Source organism: Tachysurus fulvidraco, chromosome 13 (assembly GCF_022655615.1).
Source record: "Tachysurus fulvidraco isolate hzauxx_2018 chromosome 13, HZAU_PFXX_2.0, whole genome shotgun sequence".
NCBI classification, from domain to species: domain Eukaryota; kingdom Metazoa; phylum Chordata; class Actinopteri; order Siluriformes; family Bagridae; genus Tachysurus; species Tachysurus fulvidraco.
Window position 1 is genome coordinate 18,214,462 of NC_062530.1, and position 25,612 is coordinate 18,240,073.

Genomic DNA, 25,612 nt, shown 5'->3' on the forward strand with positions numbered 1-25,612 from the left:
CATCCTCTACTGTACAAAAAAAAATCAATGCTCAAAATCTATGCAGTTGACGTCTCATTCTACGGACACGTGTGTGGGCGCGTGCACGTGTGAGAGAGTCATAGCTTAGATTTAACAAAAACACAGCCATGCGCAAAGCTTGCAACTCTGCCATACTGCACAGATTTTGCAACACATGGAGTATGGGCATGAGGTCATGATGCCATTATGTTAACCAAAGAAGAGCCAGTAGCTGAAAATGCAGGAGTGTCCATTTCCATTCAGTGATGTGGAAACCAGCAATGTTTAATCAGACTTAAAATAATCAGGAGAATAACATACATAGAGCTCATTCATACTTCTTTTTCTAAACAATTTACTATAATCCATAGAGTCTACAAACCTACAAAATAATCTTTTTAGATTTTTTTTCCCTGAATGGTCTTCTGGGTGATGAGTAAGAAGAGCCCCTTTGGAACACCAATTAAGTGTGCGTACTTAATTCATACAATTCAATTATCTAATCATTCACCATCAAAATTTGGGAAAATATGATCTCGGTGAATTTGATTGTGACACGGTTGTTGGTGCCAAATGAACACATTTCACGTCATATCGTGTGTTGATGTATGTGACAAACTAAATTTGAATTTGGACTGACTTTCTTGGATTTTTGCACACATCAGTCTCTGGTGCAATAGAGAAAATATTCATTGGACAGAAATACCTTGTTGACGAAAGGCCATAGTGAATGGATAAACTGGTTTGAGCTGACAGAAATAATACATAAACTGTTAACATATAATTGTGATGAGAAGAAAAGCATCTCAGAATGCACAGGTTTAGCCATGGGAAAGATGGGCTTTAAAGGTTGAAGACCGTTTCAGGTTCCACTTCTGTCTGCCAAGAGCTGGAAGCTAATGCTGCAGAGGACACAAACTGGACAGTTGAAAACTGGAAAAACCTGGTCTGATGAATCTCAAGCTCTGTTGCAGCACATGGTATTGGTCATAATTTGGTAGCACGAATTCATTGATCCAATATGCCTTTTGTCAACAGTCCAGGCTGGTGGAAATAGTGTAATGGTGTAAAGATTATTTTTTTCATTCTATAAACAGCCTAAGGTTGGTTGGTTGTAGTATCTGCTTTTAAATATACATCATATATTTTTTACGTGAGAATCTACATGAGAATAATGCAATATTTCATGCATTTTCATGCCATATTTTTGAGTTGGATAACCAGTTAAAACCAATATCAAACTGTATTTACTAGTAAGAACAGCCATGTTAAATTACATTATGTTTATTGTTGACCAAGCAGAGCCTTTTCTAGGCACAAGGATGCAGAAGCTTATATATTTAATATAGAGGGCAACTCATTAGTGAGATCAGCTTCACAGTCCCTGGTTCAATCCTTAGCTTATACAGTATTTCGTGTTGCGTTGCAGATGTTCTGTCCATATCCATGATAAGACGAGTTGTTCCCAAGCAGGTAGCACCATAAAATGTGTGTGTACAAGGCAAGAAGGAGAAAGGAAAAAGCAATTTATTGCAAATACTCAAATCTATCAAAAGCTATCCAGAGTCAGTCACCAAATCTGGAGCTAATCTGACTAAACAATGACACCACAAATCTTATTAATCAACAGATTTTATTTACAGAAAGAACAAAGTATGTGGGCTGTTTTCATGTCATTCATAAAGCAGGAAATCATTCTCCCCTTTAGAAAGAAGGAATTTACATACAGTGATTTGAGAAGTCTCAAAGCAAAGACTGATCTTGGAAATGGAGATCAAGCATTGATCACGGTAGGCTCCTGTACACCTCACCTCAAACACCTCACCGTTCACACCTCACCAGTTCCAACGCAGCCTAAGTTTGCAAAATAAAGGCTAAAGGGAAGAAAACAGCAAACAAAGCTCAATGCAATAGACTGTGTCAGACACAGGAGAAGGAGCACATCAGTGATGGAGTTCAGAGAGTGCAATTAGTACAGTGACGGCATGGGAAAAATAAGAAGGAAAAAAAAACTTTTTACTAACACCAAAAACAGTAAGAGAACTTTTATACTAAAACTCATGGTACAATCTCATAATTCGCCTGCAGTCAAAAAGAAGAGATAGAGAATAAAAGCCTATGTTAGAGTCTACACGAGTAGCGATCACAATAGTTAACATGAGGGTGGAAGGCTATTCCATGTTAATTTACTCTAATCATATCCACTTCCAAAAAGTCTTAAATTTCACTTCATGTGAATTTTTTTTTAAAGCAAAGCTGTTTTTTTTTCCTTCTTTATAGACCTTCTAAAAGGGGAGCACTTTTGCGATTTGCCAGAACAGGGTGTTGTTTAATCAGCTGCTTCTCAGAAACATGAAACAGCATCATGAAACTAAACAACAGAACAGAGGTTAAAAGAAAAATGTAAAAAGTTTACCCACCACCCCCCTCCCTCCATATGCCAGGACAAATGAATGACGGCCACTTTTTCCACCCTAAAGCCTCCCAGATCAATGGAAAAAGAAAGCCATGTGAATAGATCTAAATCCTCTGCCCATGCATTTAAACAGTAGTGAATTAGGTCAAAGATGGTTTTCTCTTGTATTTTGTTTTTCCTAATGTGCCTGTAAATTACAAATTAAATGCAGTTGTCGATCTTTATTTTTCTCTTTTCTTTAATATATTCTTGACTGTTGTTTTTTTTATTTTATTATAACATTAATCCCTGTGTCCTTTAAATGCAAATGAATAGGTCTTGGCAGAATAGGAGGAGTTGTGTTCACACTTGACTTCCACTTTTTCCGCTTTTCCCCCTTATTTTTCTAGACTTCGATATTGTTCCCAGCATAAAGCCTGGTCCATGTCCGGGCTGAAAAACAAACAGCAAAGCATTAATTCAGCTTACACTGAGACTCTGTCTGGATTTAGAAAAACACTTCTGTGGTTTTAGAAACATGCCCCAAATTTGGGTTTATGTGCAACTACTGATATTTAATCCACCTATTTGGAGTGCATTTATTCCCAAAAAAATTTTCTTCCATGAAAAAGTTTAATTTAGAAGCATTTCATAATTTGTTACTGAGGATCAATATCAGGGTCAGTACTGGGTAGAAATCGACTGGTACACGAGCATATTTGACATTTCTCAATTCTAGTGCACTGATATTTTTGTCATGTATGTAAGTAAGTTATGGACCATTTAATGGACTCAATGGCTTCTTGTGATTTGCAGAAATGAGCCAGTAAATGGCATCAATGAATACCCATAACTGTGCTTCATTCAAGTACCAAATACCATTATGAGCATATGGAGTGCTGAGAGATTCATGTCTCACCATGTCATCCTGGAAGGGAAAAAATCATTTCACATGTTGCAAGTGTAAAACACTTCTACAAAAAAGTCTTAAGGGTAACCTGATAAACAAAACAGGCCTAGTGCATACTGTTTTATAGTAAAGCCACGGTCATATTAGTTTTTGGCTCTGTGCAGAATTCTACTGGCAAATACCAGTTATGAGCTCTAACTCGGCAACCACAAACATTTAACTAACATAATAATAACAGTATTATTATTATTACTTATTTTTATGGACTAATTTATACCAGAAGGTCAGAAAGTGCAAAAATACAAGCATGCTTATAAACAATGGCCAAAAATTAGACACCTTTGTGGCCATGACACCAAAAAGCTGGTTTTAAACTGGTGCCACAAAGTTGGGAGCACACAATTGTGCAGAATGATTTTTGTATGTTGTAGGTTTTAGATTTTCCTTCACTGGAACCAAGTCATCCAAACATGTTCCAGCACGAAAAGCCCTTTTGCGCAAAGCGAGCTCCATGAAGACAAGGTTTGCTAAGGTTGGCCTGCACCGAGCACCGACTTCATCCCCACTGAACACCTTTGGCAGTTAGAGAATGCCAACTGTACATGAAGCCTCTTCGACGTCAAATTCTCTCATGTCTGATTGTGCAAAATCTCCACAGCCACACTCCAAAATCTAGTGGAAGATATTATAGCAGTAAAAGTAGGGATCAATTCACTGTTTATTCCTTTCTGGAATAGGCAGACATGGGTGTGACGTTCAGGATGTTATACACTGATTATTGGTGCTCTGAGTATTGACCAATACCTAATACTGGTCTGAGATCAGTAGTTCCATAGCTCCATGAAAAGATACAAAGGTTTAAAAAATGTCAAATCTGATCTGTTATTGATCTAGCGCGAGTATCGGCCCTGATATCGATAACTTTCTCCCTGTTGGCTCTACTGCACCACAGCTAAAAGGATGTTGTGCAAAAACTGAAACAAAATACTAGACCGTAACTGTTTTACTCAAGTTTAACAAAAAGAAAAAAGAAGTTCCCACCTGTTTCTATGGCTTGAGCTTCGTTGGTCTTCCACTGCTCTGCAACATCATTTGCTAGAGGATCATCAGGGTTGGGAGCACTTAGTAATGCCTGGATTGATAGCAGCACTGTGCGGATCTGCAAGGCTGGGGACCACTTATCTGGAATATACATTATGGCCGAGAGAAAAAGAGGGGGAACGAAGGAGGATGAGACGAGGAAGTGGTAAGCAACGACCAGCAACCTAACAAATCTTATATCAATACAGAAGAGAACGGGATTAAAAGAGTGTCAGAGAGGCTTTTGACATTTTGTGAGTGATTACTATTAAAGCCATTTACTCGTAAACATTTAAAAAAACATTATTGAGAAACACAGAATTGCTTTTTAGTATAGAAACCCTCAGCAATTCAATATTATATATCAAAGAATAATCAAATAAAATTGTATATGTGTACAGTGTCCACTTTTTAATGCTGAGGTACACCTTGGGACTGGAATGAGCTCCAGCCTTGCAGTTATGTGACTAAATCATGGGATAAACGGAGGTATATCCCAAAATGTAAAAAGGAGAAAATAGATCTGTGAATTGCGCATTGTTCTTGAGATCAGCCTCGCTCTGAAACGGCATTATTGCTGAGCAGAATAAATATACACTACAGAAATAAGCACCATCTGCATTTATTTTAATACCAAGTAACAACCATACAACAGCACACTTTTCAGAAGAAACCCTACAAGCTATTACCCTGCAAGTTTTTTAGTGCATTGAAAAAACAGGCTGAAAAACGGAAAATATAACTAAATTGCTCACAGGTACAAGAGTTGTCTTTATACTACCCTGACCTTCACCTACTTAGCAGTACAAAATAAAAGGTAATTGTTAAAGTATTCAATATTTACGTTCTGCTTTCGCTTATTGTGCTCACGCACTAGTGCTGCTAAGCAAAACATCTGTTAGCATTTCTGTGCTGATTGAGAGCGAGCTTTGCAGTTTAAGCCGCCTGGACACACATTTGTTTTATACAGCAGCCAAGGCGCACTTATCACCGCTAATTTAGGTAAGGGTCAAAGAAGTATAAACATGAGCACACTGCAGTGCTTAAACTCAAAGAAGTTTCAGATCCACAGGAACTCAGAGATGAACAGAAGTTCACCAAAAAGGTTTATATATACTTATAATGAAGGAATGTTCACTATTTAGAAGCAAAATATTTGAAAATGTTGTACGCAATAAAGTTTTACCCCCCAACACACATGCAATGCTGTGATACTGAGTGCAATCACTTCCTCAGGAAAAGGCCACGTGTTCATGAGGGACTTCAAACGAAACAGTGGCTATGTTCAGCTGCCAGAACACAAGTGGGAGAGTCTGATGCACCACATCCAAACAAAAAAGAAACATAACTAGGAGCTGTTGTAAATAATGAGCAGATTCTAATAATACAAAGTACTAATAAAAGTACATATACTTTTTCAATGTTCTATAGCGGTTATGGTGTGTAATGTCTATACTGTTTACTTCAGTTGCACATTTCAAAATTGCACGTGTACATACAAATTGTATATATTGTATACTTCAAATTTATACATACAATTTATATTTAACCTGCACATTTCACACCTGTAAATGTGTACATACAATTTTGTCTACACTGCATATGCCATTCTGTTACACTGTGGAGCTTCTGTCACTAAAACAAATTCCTCGCATGTGAAAACATGCCTGGCAATAAAGCTCTCTCTGATTCTGATTCTGAATATCAGCTCATCACTGATATGTTTATGCGCTTTGGATCCACATTTCTGTAGGGATTATTGCCATCCGTCTGTGTGCTTTAATAACAGTCTTATTCATGGTCATATTAAAAGCCTACATAGATATATGCTATATGCTCCTTGCAGAAACTAAATATATACATGTTCACAATGTGAGCCCAAATAACTATCCTTTTTAGACACCATCTATATTTTGTTGTTCCAAATGACACTGATCTGATCATTCAAACACCATCCAGAGGGTGTCTGGGAGGCATCAAATTTGCAGTGTGAACAGAAATGCATCTCAATGCATCCTGGACAGCAACGAAGGAGGAACGCCGAAGCCGGAAATTACATTACTGCAAGACTTTTTGGATATTGTGCTGAACTGTAGGAGAAATCGCCACTGTACTTCAACAGTTTCTGGTTACCGAGTCATCCATTGATAATTTGCACATTGGACTGTGATGACAATCACTTATAATTAATACTTTATATTCAGGCATGACTGAAGCCAAACACCAATCTACATAGAAAAAGCCATGCAAGAGGAAATGTGTGTAATAACACACATTTCTGACACCCCCCCCCCCCCCCCAAAAAAAAAAGAATAAAAAATTCCCTGCTCCATTAAACCTAATCTGTTTGTGTTAATAACAGGTTACTGACCTTTCAAGATATCTAGGCATATTCTCCCCAGCTTGTCAACATTGGGATGATATATTTTGGTCATGAAGCGTACTTTCGGAGCTGCCATTGGGTATTCTTCAGGAAGAAAGAGTTCAAGTTTAAAAGTCCCTCCCTCAAAGGGGGAGTCCTGAGGTCCAGCGATGACCACGTGGAAGTAGCGAGCATTCCCTTCATCGGGCTCTGCCTTGATGCCTGGCACGGGCTCTGCCAACAAACGTTGAGTTTCCTAGTCACACACAAACACACCCACACGCATGCAACATGAAAGGGAATAAAAAAAATGGTGGCAGGTTGGAACAGAACTTGCTAGTAACATGCTTAATGATGCCTTTACTTAGGTGATTAGATTATCTGATATTACAAAAGGGTAAAAAACCTGCTGATGCCATGCAGACATCAGTTCGTAGCTGTTTTAACATGGATAAACAAGTTTATTTAACCTAATCATCTTTTTTTAAATTCACAGATAAGTTCCCCCTAGGTTTCTGTAGAGAGGAAGTGCTGTAAGTGCAAAGTCACTGATTCCATTGAATAGTGCTGGAAGTAAAGAAACACACATTTACTTTTGAGTCATGACCTTTACAAGAAATAACAAGTACTTACAGGAAATAACCAGCATGTACAACCAAGGTTAAACAACTGTCTCGCTACAACCTACCACGGTAATCATCTCCATCCATAATAAAAAGATAAAAACAAATAATTACAGTTCCATGAGAAAAAATGCCTCAGGAATATCAAAATATAATTTTTTAACTTGGTTGACAACTTAATAATTAGTTAATGATGCACAGTTCTCTGCTTCATAGAGAAGCACCAACAACTTTAAAAAACCATTAGCATATGTCACCGTAACAGCTTCATACTTAAAGCATAAACAAACATGTAGAGGTTAAACTGTTTCGTCCTATTTTTAAATACAGGGTCTACTATGGCAGTTTGTCAAAAGGCACTTTCCCAGACAATGCTGTAACATTTACAAGGCATAGTGACCATAACTCCAACCTTGCCATTCATCTATGGCCAAATCTCTGGCAAAATTCTAGTCAGCTTTCGGACTAAAAATATTATTTATTTATATATCGTCCCTCAATTACAGAGATGGCTCATTTCACTGCTTCCTGAAGAGAAGGAAAATCCCTTCGTTCCTAAAAAATCTCTTTCCATTCCAAAGTTTGTGCATGGTACAATGAAAGATTTGATTCACCTACTATTATCGATATAATTCAGCAAAAGAGTTGCTTGCTGTAACATTTTCCAGGCATACTGCTGTGTTATTGAAGTATAGGGTCACCTGAGCATCTGCATAGGAGAGCTTGTTGGGATTCCCATTTCAAAACCATATGTAACAATATAGATTTGGCCCTCAATTTTAAGGTCCTCTCTTTTGTGAAGATATTTTGTATGTTATGGGAATTCATGCACATTCAGTCAAAAAGGATTTTGTCAAAACAGATACTAATATATATGTATATAAAATGGGACAACAGTCCAACTCATCCCAAAGGTGTTCGATGGGTCAAACTCATTACACCATGTTTGAACAGGAAAGGATCTTCCCCCACAAACTGTTGCCACAGTGTTGGAAACATAATTGCCTAAACCAAACCATGGGAAAATTGCCCCAGACCGCTGTCTTCTACTGCTGACACTATTCTGGTAAGAAGCAGTTTCCTGAACTCCACTAACCCCAGGTTCATCAAATCAGATTGCCATATAGTGAAACATGATTTATCAGTCCATTTAACACATCTCCACTGGTCCAGAATCCAGCGGTGGTGCTTTATAGCCAATACTTGGCATGGAGACAGTTAGGCTTGTGTGCAGCTGACTGGCCATGAAAATTACATGAAGTTCCTGATGCAGTTCTTGTGCAAATGTTGCATCCAGAGGCAGTTTGAAAATGATGAAAGTGGCACAAATAAGTAATAAAACAGATCCTTTTTTAAACACCAGCTCTAGTGTGCGCTTGAGGTAAGACATTTAAGCAGCTAGAGCAATCAAACTCACATTTCTACCTTAGTCTGTTACAAAAGATTTATCCGTGATTATAATTCTCCTTTCTGAACATTATGTACATATGAATGATTAACAACTCTTCATGCAAAATAAAGTTTCACATTTGCCAGTCAATGACGAGTAGATAATAGTGTCATAATTAAGAGAAAATTTGCAGAGAACAGAGTTTAAAGGCAAGTCAGGCACAGTCACAGTTTCATTTAGTATACACTTTGCTACCATTTCTCCCAGAAATTATGATAATGTGCCATCATTTCACAATAGAATGAGTTATGCTCTCTTCTCCTTTAAACAAAATGTAATGGAAAGAAAATCTGTTCCACAGGTTTTGGGCTAAAATACCCTAGAGGTTTGCTGAATTTTTGCAGTCAACCTTCACAAGAACCACAAAACCATCCCCATACTCGACAGTGGAGATACAGAGCTGTGTTTTATTGCCACTTAAAACCACAACACAATGTAATTTCTGCTACAACAACATTTGGTTTAAAGGCTGCATTTTTAGGCTGATTTTAGGAAGGGATTCTTCTGTGTAATCCCTGACATCCTTAAACTGTGAACACTCAGCAAAATATTACCTAATATACTATACAATTTTATGCAAAGTCGTCCTCAACGCTTGACATGTTATTGTCACGAACGTTAGACAAATATTTAGTTGGTTAAACGATTGTAACTTACAATTACATAGATGAAGTTTGTTCCTTGGACCATATTGGTTGCCTTAATAATAGGGATTGAGGAAATACAACTTTTACCTCTTTCAGACAGTTCAGTAAGCTGCTGATATAATAATTACTGCCATTTTTTCACCCACAAAAAAAAACCCTCCACTTACTATTGACTTCTGCGAGAGTAAACTATCTATTTGACGTTTCTTAAACCATGACCAGCTCTAACTGGTTGGTATACACAGTTACCTGCTGCACTACACGTGGACGGACACCATGTCCCGCTGCAGGCAAGACAAATTTTACTGGCGAGAATTTTTCCAGATACAGGGATGTGAAACCGCATAAAGCAGAGCAGCACAAAAACTGTTAGATGATTCTAATTCTAGCACAAACTTATCACATAACATGATAAATGAAGACATCAGACAGACTCAAATAACATTTTAATGTGCAATGACAAAATGGTGCAAGGATGCAAATATAGAACCAGTTATTCTCTTCTTGTTTCATAATCTGTATTAATGGACAGAATCAGCCCATCACACATTTGAGATAAATGTTGCCTGATGGACTTAATAATAAACTTATTTATCTGTCAATACCTATAAATAAAACTGTCTAATGCCTTCAATTACTTACACTATATGACCAAACGTTTGTGGACAACTGACATGTACACCTGTGTGGGCTTGCCGAACATCCCATTTCACATTTATTCCCAATTTTCTGTTTACTCTTCTATGTACAATTTCCACTAGATTTAAGTGTGTGGCCATAGAGTTTTGAGCTCATAGAGTCACAAGAGCATTAACAATGTTGGACACTGATGTCAGACATGGAGACCTGGCTCACATTTAACTTTTCAGTCCAGAACCCATCTATAGAAAATTGGCCACTGCTTTGGCAAACCATGTCTTCGTGAACTTCACTTTGTGAATAAGGAGCACTGTTATGTTGGAACAAGTTTTGACCTCTTACTTCCAAGTTTGTGTCAATAATTTGTGGAAGAACTAAATAGGGTTGTGAAGGACAGGTGTCCACATTTTTAACCATACAGTGTTTGCATCAATGCTAAATTTGCAGCATAATGTATACAGATTAAGTTATATTTAGCTAAAAACCAATGGTCAGTGAAGCATAGCCACAGGCTCTCTATTTATACATTTTGTTACAGTGAGCTAAAACACAACCCACCATTACCAATGTAAGATATTTGTTGAGTTAAGGATCTTTGAAAGGTTAGATAAGATGAATGAATGTAACCCAAAACATTGATAACTCAAACTACAAATAATCCAGTATCTGAATTTAAATAAAATATATTCTGTAAGTGAAAATGAAAACGCTCCAATACTGAAGAATATATTCTACAAATTTGAATTGTGCACCTAATATTTAAACAGTTGGGTTATGTTTATAAAAATAAACCTGCATTATGCAGGAGTCTCTCGCTGCAACAAGTTTAAGAAACCCTGAGAACCAATATACTGAGAGACACAGTAGCAATTACTGTAAAAGTGAGCTAGTATAACCTTCTGAGCCTTTCCAAAAGCAAACATGAATAAAGAGAAGAGTATCTTATAGCACCCATGGAATGCGCGAAGCTCAAGACGTGACGTGTCTGAGGTCACACGACTTGATTAAGTGCTCTCTATTCTAACTTACAACATGCTTTGAATTCCTTTAAATCAACTGCAACCAAATAATTCTGGTGCAAAACTTCTCAAAAGAAAACTAAACGCACCAGTAATTCTAAATCAGGGGTCTCCCAATCTCCAATCAAAAGTGGCGGAGTGGGTGCAGGTTTTCATTCCAACCAAGCAAGAAGCCACACCATTGTCTACTAAAAGCCAATAACAGCTGATTAAACAGGTGGAATCAGGTGTGGCTTCTGCTTGGTTGGGATGAAAACCTGCACCCACACCAGCCCTTTATGGATAAGATTGGAGACCCCTGTTCTAAATGAACGGACCATGCACCAAGACCTCTAGGTCAGAGTGTAATGATTGAGTTAGGTCGTTTTTAATAAAAACAAATAAATAAAATGACTTAGAACCCTTTGTAGTTATTCTACTTTTTTTGTCAGCACTGCAAAAATAAAAAAATAAAAAACATAAAAGCATTGTCTCAAAGTCACAGAGCAACATTCAACATTCCTTAAATGTCTAGAGCTTCTCATGAACATAATCAGACAACGCTGGAGCCAAATCCCAGCGCACAGTGATACACACTGCATACACAACATCCAGTTACTCTGACTGCATGAGTGTGGCTCTTGTGATCCGACTCCAACGCCGCTGAACAGTCTGAACACAGATTAATCAGAACACGCATGCCTAATGCGTGTGAATCTGAATCTGAATCTAAATCTGAATCGGGTTTATTGATCAATGCGTGCTTTTAAAGAACAACCTTCATTAATTCGTATTAATGTCATTTTTATAATCCGTGCAAAGTGCAATCAGTCATTAAAAACGAAATGAGATCAGATGTTTAAACCCCCAGTCGAATGTATCAGACATTGTTACTGACCGACTCCAGCTCTGGGCTACGCCTTTTCCGCCACGGCTACAATAAAAAGCGACTAGTCATTCAGATTTACATGACTCATAACACTGTTACGGCACTGCAACCTGCATGGACTGCGGTTTCTCCAAGAATTTTACACGCCAATAACCACAAATACACAAAATAAACAGCGATTTGATGCGAATCCGACGATATAAATATATATATATATATATTTTTTTTTCTTCCCCAAACCCGACCAGATTGCAGCGTCGTTTGATTATTACCACTGAGCTAAACCGAATAGCTTCATTATGGATTTATTTCCAAACACCTCAAACGATAAACACGGTTGTTTATTTTCTCGTATTTTATACAAATCCCGCATTATAACACATCGTTAATATTGTATTTTACCGGTTAGCAAATAGCTATCGAGGCCTAAACCTGAGCAGGCAGATAGAGAGTTATCAACATGCTAGTCAGGTCTGTTAGCATCTCAGCTAAGCTACACGACTGCCGTTTCATCCACTGCGCTTTCTTTAAACGTAAAAACAAATCTGAATATCGATACACTATCAACGTAGGCGAAATAAAAACAGTAAAAGCTGCTCGAATGACTTAAGATGGCGATTAATTCTGTATATATCCATCCCCACTAGCTGGGCCATAATACAGTGGAAAGCTAAAGCTAATGCTAACATAGCGCGCGCACTGGCTATCGACGCTCAAATCAATGAATGGCAGCGCTGATGACTAGCTAGCGTTAGCATGTTAGCCTGTTCGTTAGCGTTCACTCTGGGTCACATAATGCGACGTGTGCTAATTGTTGCCGAGTTTTATTTGTACATTGTGAACAATTATGTAGCAGGAACAGGCGATCCGCCATTTTTGTTGGCTGAAATGTGTCGTGCGTGTATTTTTAACCCTCCCATATAAGAGCGAACACCTAAACGGAAGTCGCTAGCAGTGACTTAGCGCTAGCAGCAGCGGAATGTAACCGGCTTCTGCTTTGGCGCACGCCGCCTTGCGAGCTCCTCAGGGCGGTATTGATGCCATAATGCAGGGCGTGTGAGTGTCGTGTACAGTGAATTAGCGTCACAATTACCTTGATAATCCTGCGGGGCAATCCTGCCATGTTGTCTTGAATGCGGGTTTAGCTTCGACTTTCAGTGCCTCTTCCTCGCAGAGACGCAGCGCTCACGCCTTCAGCGCCTTGCGTCACGTCCCCACTGCACCCAAACCGCCAGCAAAGCATTATGGGAAATGTAGTTTGTAAATAGACTGGGCGCCATTTTCCGATTTGAATGGTGGTTGTACAGAGGCACACGGTGGGAATATATGCATAAAATTTCTTTATTATACATATATTCACACCGTGTCCTTCTGTACAACCACCACACACACACACACATATATATATATATATGCATGCATACATACATATTGTACTGAATTGTACTTCAACTGCACATTTCACAACTGCACATGTGTACATACAATTTCATCTATACTATGTCATTCTGTTACACTGTGGAGATTTATGTGAAAACATGCCTGGCAATAAAGCTGATTCTGAGATATATGTACATATATACATACGCTCGTACATGAGCGTACATAATTGCCCGATCTGTGCACAAATGTTTGTTTTTGCATTACAGGGGGTGCTACAGAGCCCCCCTGCCACACCCGTAATCCAGCCTTTGCCCAAGCCTAGCGTTGCACGGCTCTGACGTGTGTGCCAAATTTCAAGAGTTTTCGAGCATGTTAAGGGACCCCAATTGGCCAATGTGTGCAAAAAAATAATAAACCCGAGCAAAAACGATAGGGCTTCACACCATCGGTGCTCGGGCCCTTATAACAATTTGGGGTGTGGGTTTGGGGACCATTCTGCAGAAGCAGGCAGGAGCGGGATTAAAATAATACTGTGCACAATTCTGCAGTGAGACCAAATTGTCCGGGACATTATAAAACATAGATATTCTCTGTGGGGTTATAGTAAGTGCTATAAGGTAAGTGATGACAGGAACTAACTTGTCTCATGGATGTTCCACAGCATGAAATTCAACTATAAACCATTAATAAGAATCAGGTTTATTGGCCAAGTGTGTTGACACACACAAGGAATTTGGTTCCAACTGTTTGTTACTCTCAAAAGTACAGACATAAATAACACTATACTATACATTTAGCTTGGGCTATACAACACAAGACAAAACAGACGATATGATACAATATAGACAGTATGAGGATTAAATATGAATACAAAGTATATGACTGATCAATTATGTACACAAAGTGTGAGAAGTGCATGGTAGTGCAAATAACAATATTCAAGTCAAGTCAAGTCACTTTTATTGTCACATCATGACAGCACATGTGCCTTGGTGAGTGAAATTCTTAGGAGCGTACTCCAGAAATTGCAGAAACATTTAACATACAGATAATGAATTTAACAGGTGAAAATGTGCAATATACTCATACATATAGTCTGTATATGTGTGTACAATATGTACAATTAACATACAGGTGAGAATGTGCAATATTATGCTTTTTATACAATATGCAACAGCAGTAGTGTGTGTAACATATACAGATGATGTGATGACTGACAGTTCTGATAATGCAGTACTTATAGATATGAAGCAGGGAATATAATTATGATCAGTTGTTAATAAGGGTGATTGCCTGGTGAAAGAAACTGTTCCTGTGTCTGTCAGTTTTGGTAAACAAAGCTCTGTAGCACCTGAGAGAAGCTAGGAGCTGAAAGAGGTTGTGTCCATGATGCATTACAGTCTGTTCCTCTCCTGTTTTGTTGCTGCTCCAAACCAGATGGTGATGGATGTGCACAGGACAGATTCAATGACTGCAGTGTAGAACTGCATCAACAGCTCATGTGGCAGACAGTACTTCCTTAATTGACATAGAAAGTACCTCCTCTGCTGGGCCTTTTTAATGATGGAGTTGGAGTATTTTGTTGGAGTAGTTGCACTCCTATTTCAGGTTTTGGGAAATGGTAGTGAACAGAAGCTTGAAGGACTCCACAGATAAAAGAGGGCTTTTGGATATTGTGAGGGGGAGTATTGTTGAAGGGTCTTTCCTAAAGTCCACTCTCATCTCCACAGTTTTGAGGGTGTTTAGCTCTAGGCTGTTCTGACTGCACCATAACACCAGCCGCTTCACCTCCTGCTGGTATGCAGACTCGTTGCCATCTTGGATGAGACCGATGAGCGTAGTATCATTTGCAAATTTCAGGAGTTTGACAGTTGCGTCACTTGAAGTGCAGTCATTTGTATAGTATATCTTTTCTGCTTCAATCTTTAGGTGGGCCGATACCAGATGTTCAAAGGTCTTCATGATGACAGATGTCAGAGCGACAGGCCTGTAGTCATTCTGTCCAGTGATAGAGGGTTTCTTGGGACCAGGATGATTGTGGAGAGTTTAAAGAAGGAGGAGACCTCACACTTTACACACTTTAAGTGTTCAATACAGTATGTTGTTCATTAATAAATCAAACATTGTAATTACAGAGAAATGACCGGGGTAATAAGCTGAATAACACACTCTAACCCATGCAGTTATATTGAAAATAATGTATTGTGGTATGGTAACCATTTTGTATTTTCGGATAAACACGAGTCATTACCTACGTATATATCGAGACCCAATTTGACCACAATGGCCTTCCATAGAAAGGTTTCGCAACGTCAAAAGTTGAATTGTTCACCACTTTAGTGTTAGAGAGTGAGTGAGGCTTTCAGTAACAGAGGAATAAGGCTCATGAGAATCATGACCTCTCTTCAGCATTTTAAAACAGGTATGTAATGAGCAGTTCCATTAAAAGTACTTTTAAATACAATAACAAATACAAAAATTACAGTCTTATTTACAGTGAAGTTTGAGTTATTTAGAAGCTTTAGTGAGTAAAAATATGGGATTTCTGTGCGTTTGTAGATTTCAGGTTGAAGTTTCATACAAATATGCAATATAAAAAGTTCTGTTAAACGAGTGTGTGAATGTGATGGAGGTGTTTACTGGCAACTCATCCAGGGCGGTATTTCAGCCTCTCATCTAGTGTTCTGTAGAGAGATGGATGGATTGATGGATGGAAAGAAAGAAAGAAAGAAAGAAAGAAAGAAAGAAAGAAAGAAAGAACAATCCACTGCAAACACAGTAAAAAAACAAAACAAACAAAAAGAACCCAACCCTAATACTTCTGTTTCCAATTTCTTATTAGTAGAAACTGCATGGCTGATTTTTAATTTATTATCTGTTTTTGCTCAGTTATACTTTTATAACTTTTAATCTCCATATCAGTGCAGCACAAACTTAAATTTAGGGCATTTAAAGATAGCTAAAGATACATATTTTTAATCTTAAGTTCCTTAAGATTAAAAATATGTATCTTTAGCTATCTTTAAAGATACATATTTTTAATCTTAAGTTCTTTAAATGAAATGAAATTATGTCTCTCAGTGATTTACTTTTGTGACATTGTGCTTTTATAATCACAATGTAATGAAATGATTATATTCTATAGAATTTGTTTATGCATGTATTTATTTATTTACTTATTATTTTTAATTTAACTGATCCTCTGTATGTCTGCTTGGCTTTGTATATTACTCTCAGACTGAATCTTTCTTTAATACACTGTGGTCGCATAAACTTTCCTGCACTGCTCCATCCATTCCGAAATATGTTATTGTTGTAGGATACCAGGGAACTGAGCCAGTGGCTAATCTACAGCCTTTTTACCCCAGTGCACAGAGTGAACAGACAATACCAGCTGCATTAGAGCAGCTATTGCTTCCATTAAGCACCTGATAGGAAAGTGGGAATTCATTGTGACAAGGCTAAACCAGACTTCCGAACTTGTTCATATGGAATTTCAACATGTTCTATACATTGACTGGTGACAAGAGGACATTAAGACCCTGGTGTTCATTCTTCATATACTGTAAAAATAAATTAAAATAACTTTATACAGGCTGAGCAAATTAATATGCAGTGCTGGTAATTCAATGTCCTAGGATCATTATTGTTGTTAGAAAACAACGCATGGTGGCTTAGTGATGAGCACGTTTGCCTCATATATCTGGGATTGTGGATTCAAGTCTCATTTCCATCCTGCATCCCAGTGCTTTTGAGGTTTCCTCCCTCAGTCCAAAGACATGTGTTTAAGACAAATTAGACTTATTTGAATTTAAATTAATCATTATAATATGTATTACATATAGTAGAAATAAACAAAAAATAAATAAAACAGTAATAAGACTGATTTGTAATTTAATATCATTTCTAACAACATTACAAAATGAAAATTCTATTCATTTCTTTGGGATGAAGGAAAAAATACATGGCCACATGTATATTTATTGTTAACTGTTATTTTCTCTTTCTCAGGATTATTCTGGACCTTGTCCACAAATGCCCTCTGTCAAATATTCTTGTTCATCAACTTTGTCAGCCCTCTTTCTTCCATGATGCCGAGCATGCGTTCAGGGTTCTCTGCAACACGCAGCATCAGCCTGCTGGGTGGCTTTCAGCGAGTCGTGACCTTTGACCGCCTGCTTGTCAACGTTGGTGGTGACTTCAACCCGGACACAGGGCTCTTTCGTTGCCAGATCGCCGGTACCTATTACTTCACACTGACTGTAGGAAAGTACCCCAAGAAGTTGCTGTCTGTGATGCTAGTAAAGAACAGTCAGGAAGTGCAAGCAATGGCTTATAATGAGTACAGGAAACAAGGACGAAAGGTGCAGAGCCAGAGTGCCATGATTAGCCTGTTGCCCATGGACACAGTATGGCTGCTGGTGCAGCAGAACCCAGACTATGCCCTTTACAGCAATGCTGCCCCTTATATCACTTTTTCTGGCTATCTTGTATACCCAGAGTCTACATCATCTATGGTATACCTTAACAACCAGCTTGGTACTGAGTGCCTGCCCCCTGGACACGCCAGCTATAGCTGGAGACAAACCCCAGAGGAGCTCAGGTCTGCATTTTCGGTAGCTAGGACATCATCTGTGCTGGGGGAAAAGAGTAGACAAGACCAGAGGGCGGCTCTGAGGTTTGACGTGGAGTATGTCAACATTGGTGGCCATTTCAACAAGTCTTCTGGCCAATTCATATGCCGAGTGCCAGGAGTATACTTCTTTGCATTCACGGTAGGGAAGCACCCTCGACGGGCTGTGTCAGTGAAGTTAATGAAAGGGACTGGCGAAGTGCAAGCCATGGTGTTTGATGAGGACACGTCACAGAAAAGAGGAATGCAGAGCCAAAGTTTGTTATTAGTACTGAACCAAGGAGATATCATTTGGCTTTACAGCCAACAAGATGAGCGCTTTGCTGTTTACAGCAACCAGGGACGCTACACAACCTTCAGTGGGTTTCTAGTGTACCCTAAGTCTGATTTTATGGACAAGAAAAGAACTTTCCCATGAAATTTGAACCTCAGATAGAATTCTTTATTAGGCTTATCAATATCATGTATGCATTATAGCATCACTGATTTTTTTAATGATTAAAATAGATTTTTTAAAATTTTCTATATTGATAAACATCTTGTATCGGTTTGTGCAAGTAGGACATAGTTTTTGTATTTTAGGCTGACCAATAAGGTTTGTGTGCCATCATTTAAATGAAATAAACTTTATGTCCTGAGTTATTTAAAGGATAAAGCATAAGACAGCAGCTGCTTATCATAAACATGGATTTAAGCATGCGTTTCATTTCATACTTTAAAAATGTTTTTTCAGTGGCAAAATAAATATTTACAGTGATCCAGGGCAAGAAGGTCCTTCAGTTGTGGTGAGTTCTGTCTTGAGATCTTAGTTGCTTGTGTCAGCTTCAGTAATAATAGACATCTCCTTCCCTGGCAAAGACTGAGCACCGGTTTCCAAAGCTGCAGGAACCTAAATAAAAATTACAATTATTTTAATAATTACTTTATTATATTTATTAACTTTTGATTTTTTTAAAAATCACTTGAAAGAATACCTTTTTTCGATAGTAAGACTTTATCTCAGTGTCAAAATAGGACACAAAATGAATTAATGTGTAGATTCTGGAAAAAAAGACAGAAATTGTGTAATTGCTGTGTAGACTGACACAATTATTAGGCTTAGATTATGTAGCCCATCTGCTGTACATGGTTTGTTCCTATGGAAACAATAACATATAAAAACTCTAATGTATACCCATTATAAATTACTGTGCTCTAGACATTCCCTCTATGTTATCACACTGTCCCACTCTAAGACATAACAATACCAAAAAAACTTTGTGCTTTATTACTGTAACCTTATCAGATGCTTCTAGCTTTAATATACAGAAGGAAGCTTGAACTAATCGATGTGTAAAAGTGCAAAAGAGCAGAGACATCCTGTCTTAAAAGGTAGGACAATTTGTCAAAACTCCTGCTTTTTTAGAAAGTTTAGAGCTCCTGTTAGATTAAAGTAATCAATAATAACTCAAGAATTCAGCATAACAGCATGAATTCAATCAATCTCTCTCTCTCTTTCTCTTAATATATGGTTATACTGGATAAAGCGAGTTAGTTACCTGTGGTAAAGCATTGCAAGAAACTGTATAATAAGGAGCAATGCAAAGCTCAGGAGAAACATTAGTGATATCGGATCAACAGAAAATGTTTCATTCCAAGAAGTAGTTCCATTTGGATACATTTTTGGAATAGGCAGTGAGACAGGCTGGCCGATGGCTTGGAGAAACAAGGTGGCCATCAACCAAAGAGCATTGCAGATGAAGAAGACAAATGTCACCTAAACATAAAAAGTAATGATCCATTATCCGCTTTAATTTCCGCAACAGGTGTAACTTCATACTCTACACAGTCTGACCTTGTTTCTAAGGTCTTTGAGCTCTTCTGCGACTTTTTCCTGTTGCTCTTTGTTCTCTTTAAGAGGTTCCAAATATAGTTTCTGCAGTTCTTTCCAGAACATAGTTTCATCCTTGAACGGAGGGTAAAAATATGTAGAATAGGGTCAAAGTACAATAAATCAGAACCTTTTTGTAAACTAAAAGGTAGAAGATTTATACCTCTGAGAGTGTGGCCTGGTGTAGTGGGAAGTCATGAAATTTTTCTTGCAGGTCTTCAATCCAGCCTTTATTTATCCGATGAAATAGAAATGGAAAAAATTATTATTATTAACCATGAGATCTCATTATTTTGTAGTGTATATATACATATAAAAATGTAATAGCCAAGCACAACACTTACTTTTAGGAATTTGTAATGTGAGGCATTCATGTGATCTAGTAAAAGACAAAATATGACAAAAGACTTTAGCCAATGATAGATTATAGATGTGAGCGACTGATTTAGACATGATTTTAAAATGAAGGTTATCGACTGAGGAATGTGAATCATAAAATTTTAAACTTTTCTTAAAATACTCTTTTAGGAAAGTAAACTGGCTAGTAGAAAAGTGTTAGAATAATCGATAAACTGAAATGCTGATAATGTTTCTCATGAACTTATGAACTGTAATAAAGTAATTAATAAAAATTAAGCAATAAAAGGTTTGTCATGCAGTATTGCCAGTTACGATACGTAGCAAAAATAACCTTTTTTCAGAATCCGTGTGGATCTTAAGATCTTGCTCCTCTGACACTACAGAGCTCAGCAGTGGCTCATTTTCAGTTGTATCGTCAATGGTATTCCAGCAGGGGCATTTACAGCATGCTGCCTGTTTGACCTTCCTCTTTATGGCGCTCACTGCTACAGTTTCCACTTTGCCCCCAGTCTCTCGTGTCCCCCATGAGACATTGTTCATATTCACGATAGAGTAAATAGAAAGCAGGAGATAGCCACTGGGTATACAGAGGAAATAGAGAACCCCATAGATGAGCAGAGAAAGCTCCTGAGGGTGAAGAGCTGCTGTGATGATGTACAGTAGAGTCATGCTAATCAGAAACAGGCCACTGGGGGTCATAAATGTCTCATTTTTCACTATGTCTCCTAAGAAAAACAGTACAGAAAAGGTTGGGGTCAGATTAATTTCCGGTTTGTTTCCCTTTTTCACAAGATATATTCAGTAAAATATGAAATAGTCAGATATATGATTTTTATTTGACATTCCTTAAATTTTACTTTTATAACTATTTCAATTTTCAAGGACAACAATAATACCTATGATTGAGAGAATAGTTCCAGTCATGAGGAACGCATACAAAACACTCATGACTGCTGCTATCTGGATTTGGGTGTCAGCTTTCAGCTTGAAGCACAGTGCCAGGTAGATTGTTGGAGGCACCGTGGCTGCAATGAGAGCAACCTTTGGATCCATATTTACTATGAAATTAAAGCTTCCTGTAAGAGACATTACAAAGGTCAAGGACTATTAAACACAAAAGAGAAACTACTATTTTGGCTACCTTTAAGTTTTTCAAACAAATCTATTCACCTGCTATCATCAGGCAGATGCTGGCAGGGCCCAGAATGGATGCACCCATGCTGATGACCTGATAAACGATGTAAGGTTTAGAGATAGAGCTGTTCCTCTGAGCGGTCAAGCCCCCAGAGCCAAGCAGATCGATGGTGTTGGCCATGGTGGAGGGCCCCCAGCGCCGCCGTTGGTTGAAGAACTCTTTGAAGTCCTGTGGTGCGTTAGTGTAGGCGTCTGACGCAGCATTATACTCCACCCGCCAACCCTGCTGTACTAAGAGAGTGCAGAGCCAGCGGTCCTCTCCTGGAATCACACAATAGTGCAAGATCAAATTTTTTACTGCCCATGAACTCATAAGGCATTAGGTTAATTTGATATTCATATAATTACTGTTTTCAATGTAATACTAAAAGATGTTAAAATAATTTCAGTGGTGCTGTCATTAATATTACAGAAGTCATAAACATTCTTTATGCATTCCTAATGACTGGAATTAACCATGTCAGTTTCTAATAAAAAAAGAAGCATTATTTGCAAGTATAATGCATGGAATTAGCTCAATCAGCATTTAGCATTAAAAATTAATTCCTGCTGAATGTGGGAAAAGATATGCATGAGCTAATACCTTGGTCATACTGTACATGGTGAATGGCTTCTGTTGGTTTGGTGGTGTATCTCTTCATGACGTTATTGTCCATGAGGGCAGCACCTCTGAAGAGACTAAAGCAACCAGGGCTACAGAGCACACAGCCAAACACATGCTCTGCTGTCTTCTGCAGCCAGTGGCCCACTGCATACTCAAATTTCTGATACCACACCATGGGCCCTTCATACATAATTTGAATAGGGATAAATGTAAGTGCCTTAAGTAGCTCTCATGTACTGTAGTCATACATGGTATCAGCACTTTAATGATAACATCTTCACATATTTTAACGTGGACTTGAAAATTGACACAACATTCTGGTATGTAGGTAAGACATTAGTTTTGAAATGAGCACGAGTTTGAAATAAAAACAAGCTGCTCATCATACCCGTGCCAGTGGGGTGAATCCGGCCACATGCAGCTCCCACCTCTGGGTAGAGTTTAAGCCTGTCAATCAGTAACATCACAGAAGAGGGCTGGAAATCTGTGTCTCCATCCAGAGCCAAGATGTATGTGTTCTCTTTCTCTTTCTGGTTCAGAAAAAGACTGATTAATAAATCTATATACAAGACATTTTCTTTAAGACCTGTTTATGGGCAACAATTTGTTATTTAATGTTCTGGGTGTTGACGTGGTAAATTCCAAGTCTTTGGGTATTTCTGATTCAGGTAAATAATGTATTATAAGTTGTCCTTGAAGGACTATCGATCCTATGCCAGCTCCTTACCTTTAAATGTTCCCTCAGTTCATCTACATCTCCACCCTTCTCAAACATCTTCAGGTACTTGCCATTGAGTCTCCAGCCAAGTAGGTAGTATAAGTACATGATCTATTTGGAGTAGATTGTATTTACCAAACTTTTGATGTTACAGTAAACGATTGGAGTTTATTGACACCTCTTTACCTGCTTTGGATCTTACCTGGGACCATCTCTTTTTGTGTCGAATCAGCTGTTTGTCCTTGAGGTGAACCATCATTATGTTGCCTTTAGGAAGTGTGTACTCCAGACGACCTCCATATGGTGTGCTGATGATCTTCTGCTGAGGGAGGCAGGGCTTCTTCTTGAATATACATGGGTCATCCTCACTAAAAATTCTAAAACATAACCAAGCATGTACTGCTTTACTTTTACTCCTCATCCCTGTAATTTGCTAAATTGTTTAGAATAGGTCATCTGATAAAGCTTACGTGTAAACCTCTTTGACTACTTCCACTAGGGTCTCAGCATATTCGTTTACATGTCGCATGTTGCCATTCTGCACATCCTTAAAAGCATCGTCAAAGTAAATATGGAACTCGAAGAAAGCATCTTTGTAGTTATTTATTTTTGGACGGAATTTGTCGAGCCTGTTCACAAAATCTTGTTTTTAGTGAAAATTATTTTATATCAAACACATTACCATTTATATGTGACTAAAATTACCTGAACATTGAGATGAGAATTTTAATCATTTCATCATACGTCTCATGCCACATAGTTGCACACAAATAGATTGTTACCGGGCATTTTGACCTAAAGAAAAACACATTATTATTTATTCTTTTTCAGCATTTCACACTATTATCAGTCAGTATATTGTATATAATGTTTTCTCAATATATACCTTTCACCCGTATTTTTCTCCCTGGCCACAAAACGTGTGTTAAGCAACATGGACTGTTCTAGAAATGCTCCCTCATACATCTGCTTCACAAACAGATCATGAGTTCTCTCGATGCGCTGGATCTTCAGAGACCAGATGTAACCAGTGCTTAGCATGAATCCCAGCCACCAGCTAAGGGCACACAGGGCAAGAACCACCAATCCTCCAACATTCTTTTCTGACACAATATGGCGTGTGGAAAGTGTGTGTCTGATGTCGGTAATCAATGAACAGAGTGGAATAATACTGTTGGTCTGGTTATGAAAGGGCTCACTTGTAGAATGATTACTATTTGAATTAGGGCACTGAAAGTTAGAGGCAAACAGACCAATAAACAGTAGCATGACAGCCACAGAGGACAAGTATATGGGCACAACAAAACAACGACGCAGGGAATGCATCTTGCAAGCCACCACTACAAACCAGCGACACATTGCAGAAGAAACAATCTGGACTGCCATCAAACCAAAAACTGTCCTGATCACACTTGTAGGGATCAAGCTTAGGGAGCTCCAATTGGACAGAGGAACTTTATATACAACAACAGCTGCAGTGACCAGGACTTTCACCACACTGGACAGAATGCAAACCACATTCTGGGAACTGGCTATGTCTTTGGAAATGTCTTCCAAAAATGGGAACAGACTGCTGTAGTTCTCCCACCAGTTCAATGAAACAAAAACTGTTCCTACAATGGCCAGACACACAGCTGTTTTAACTTCAATAGAAGAGTTTTCTTCTATTACTAAGTAGTTTATTATGAAGAGGACATAGCCCAGAACAATGAAGATGATGGAAGCAATTGGTCTGAGCCACTTTCCACATTCTTTGCAGGAAATTGGTTGGAATGAATCATTTTCTATTTTACATCTGGCACGAATTTGATCGACCACCTGGAAGACTGCTGACAGGATGCTCACACTGTTCAAGATCATCACATTAGTGACAATGTCAAAATATGGCATGGCCATCACTGTCAAAATCGCTTCTCCAAATGACACCAAAAACTCAACAAAGATCACCTAGAGGACAGATAAACACATCCATTATAGATACCTGCTTTGTCTGGTCACTGAATAGCTGTACCCTTATTAGTTATAGTAGTTTAGCTTATTTAGTCCTAATAAATACACTTACCCACATGACTGTTTTCTGTTTAGTTGGTTTAATTGCACTTTTGAAAAAAAATTTCCATAGACTCTTGAGCAGAAGCAAAATATTTGGTCCAACCAGCATACAGCCGATACTCAGGAGAGCACTCACTTTTTGCCCTTCAGGCACACTCATACTCACATTGTTTCCAAGTGTTACCAAAATAAGAAACGATGACTGCACAAAAAGAATGATAATGTTAAAGGATATTCCTTAAGAATAACATGTTAGGTTTTTTGAAGTAAACAATAAAACTTACCTTACTCACTAATGAAAGAGCAAACACAAGGATGGCAACCACACAACAACAGTACCATTTCATAAACCTGTATCGTTTCTTGGGTTTTTGCTTTTGTTCATCTTGAATATCTGGAAGTTCTCTGCATTCATCCCATGCCTGTCTGTATATAAGAATTAGAATAAAGAATAAAACCTATGAGTATTACTAGCAGTAATAACAATATCAGCAAAGCATTTTCATTCAGAAAAGGGCAATAAAAACTCCTATTTCATATAATGAAATCCATCTCAGATACCTGTATTTATATTCTCTGTGCTCCTCTTCCATAGTGAAGCTTGGCAGGGCTGTGAAAACTGTCTAATGATCAAGTCTCTCAGTCAGAGCTTTTAAATGCTGATGGAGGATATTTTCACTAATCCTCAAGCTGTTTAGATTTATATGACAATAGCACCACTGCATATTTACCTGAAAGAAGTATGAGGAAGAAGGAAGTGAAAATGGGGGGAAAAAGCCTTATATAAAGTTACCTGATATCCTTT

The 25,612-nt window shown here is 38.1% G+C and overlaps 3 protein-coding genes across 3 annotated transcripts; 1 reads left to right on the plus strand and 2 right to left on the minus strand.

Moving 5' to 3' along the window:
- Positions 1–1,614: 1,614 nt before the first annotated feature.
- ube2na (ubiquitin-conjugating enzyme E2Na) lies at positions 1,615–13,241 on the minus strand. The gene is made up of 4 exons (XM_027161587.2): positions 13,087–13,241; positions 6,757–7,003; positions 4,347–4,487; positions 1,615–2,848 (listed from the first exon to the last, which is right to left on the minus strand). The coding sequence occupies exons 1-4, from the start codon at positions 13,114–13,116 to the stop codon at positions 2,802–2,804; spliced, it is 465 nt and encodes a 154-aa protein (XP_027017388.1). The 5' UTR covers positions 13,117–13,241; the 3' UTR covers positions 1,615–2,801.
- A 2,446-nt stretch (positions 13,242–15,687) lies between these two features.
- c1qtnf13 (C1q and TNF related 13) lies at positions 15,688–18,429 on the plus strand. The gene is made up of 2 exons (XM_027161586.2): positions 15,688–15,798; positions 17,388–18,429. The coding sequence occupies exons 1-2, from the start codon at positions 15,762–15,764 to the stop codon at positions 18,425–18,427; spliced, it is 1,077 nt and encodes a 358-aa protein (XP_027017387.2). The 5' UTR covers positions 15,688–15,761; the 3' UTR covers positions 18,428–18,429.
- A 98-nt stretch (positions 18,430–18,527) lies between these two features.
- On the minus strand, positions 18,528–25,504 carry LOC113652505 (chitin synthase chs-1-like). Its single transcript, XM_047822037.1, has 19 exons — positions 25,369–25,504; positions 25,092–25,233; positions 24,818–25,009; positions 23,642–24,702; positions 23,461–23,550; positions 23,226–23,384; positions 22,958–23,132; positions 22,765–22,866; positions 22,426–22,567; positions 22,017–22,217; positions 21,410–21,694; positions 21,136–21,315; positions 20,571–20,964; positions 20,224–20,258; positions 20,043–20,107; positions 19,844–19,954; positions 19,548–19,765; positions 18,984–19,050; positions 18,528–18,898 (listed from the first exon to the last, which is right to left on the minus strand). Exons 1-19 carry the CDS (start codon positions 25,398–25,400, stop codon positions 18,815–18,817), a joined length of 3,735 nt encoding a protein of 1,244 aa, XP_047677993.1. The 5' UTR covers positions 25,401–25,504; the 3' UTR covers positions 18,528–18,814.
- Positions 25,505–25,612: the final 108 nt, after the last annotated feature.

Coding starts and splice junctions, on each gene's coding strand:
- ube2na (XM_027161587.2), bottom strand. CDS start 13,116: ATGGCAGGATTGCCCCGCAGGATTATCAAG. Junction 7,004..13,086: donor TGCCCCGCAGGATTATCAAG/GTAATTGTGACG, acceptor GTGTGTGACTAG/GAAACTCAACGTTTGTTGGC. Junction 4,488..6,756: donor ATGCCTAGATATCTTGAAAG/GTCAGTAACCTG, acceptor TGTATATTCCAG/ATAAGTGGTCCCCAGCCTTG.
- c1qtnf13 (XM_027161586.2), top strand. CDS start 15,762: ATGAGAATCATGACCTCTCTTCAGCATTTTAAAACAG. Junction 15,799..17,387: donor TCTTCAGCATTTTAAAACAG/GTATGTAATGAG, acceptor TCTCTTTCTCAG/GATTATTCTGGACCTTGTCC.
- LOC113652505 (XM_047822037.1), bottom strand. CDS start 25,400: ATGGAAGAGGAGCACAGAGAATATAAATACAG. Junction 23,385..23,460: donor ATTCTCATCTCAATGTTCAG/GTAATTTTAGTC, acceptor TTTTGTGAACAG/GCTCGACAAATTCCGTCCAA. Junction 22,568..22,764: donor AACTGAGGGAACATTTAAAG/GTAAGGAGCTGG, acceptor TTTCTGAACCAG/AAAGAGAAAGAGAACACATA.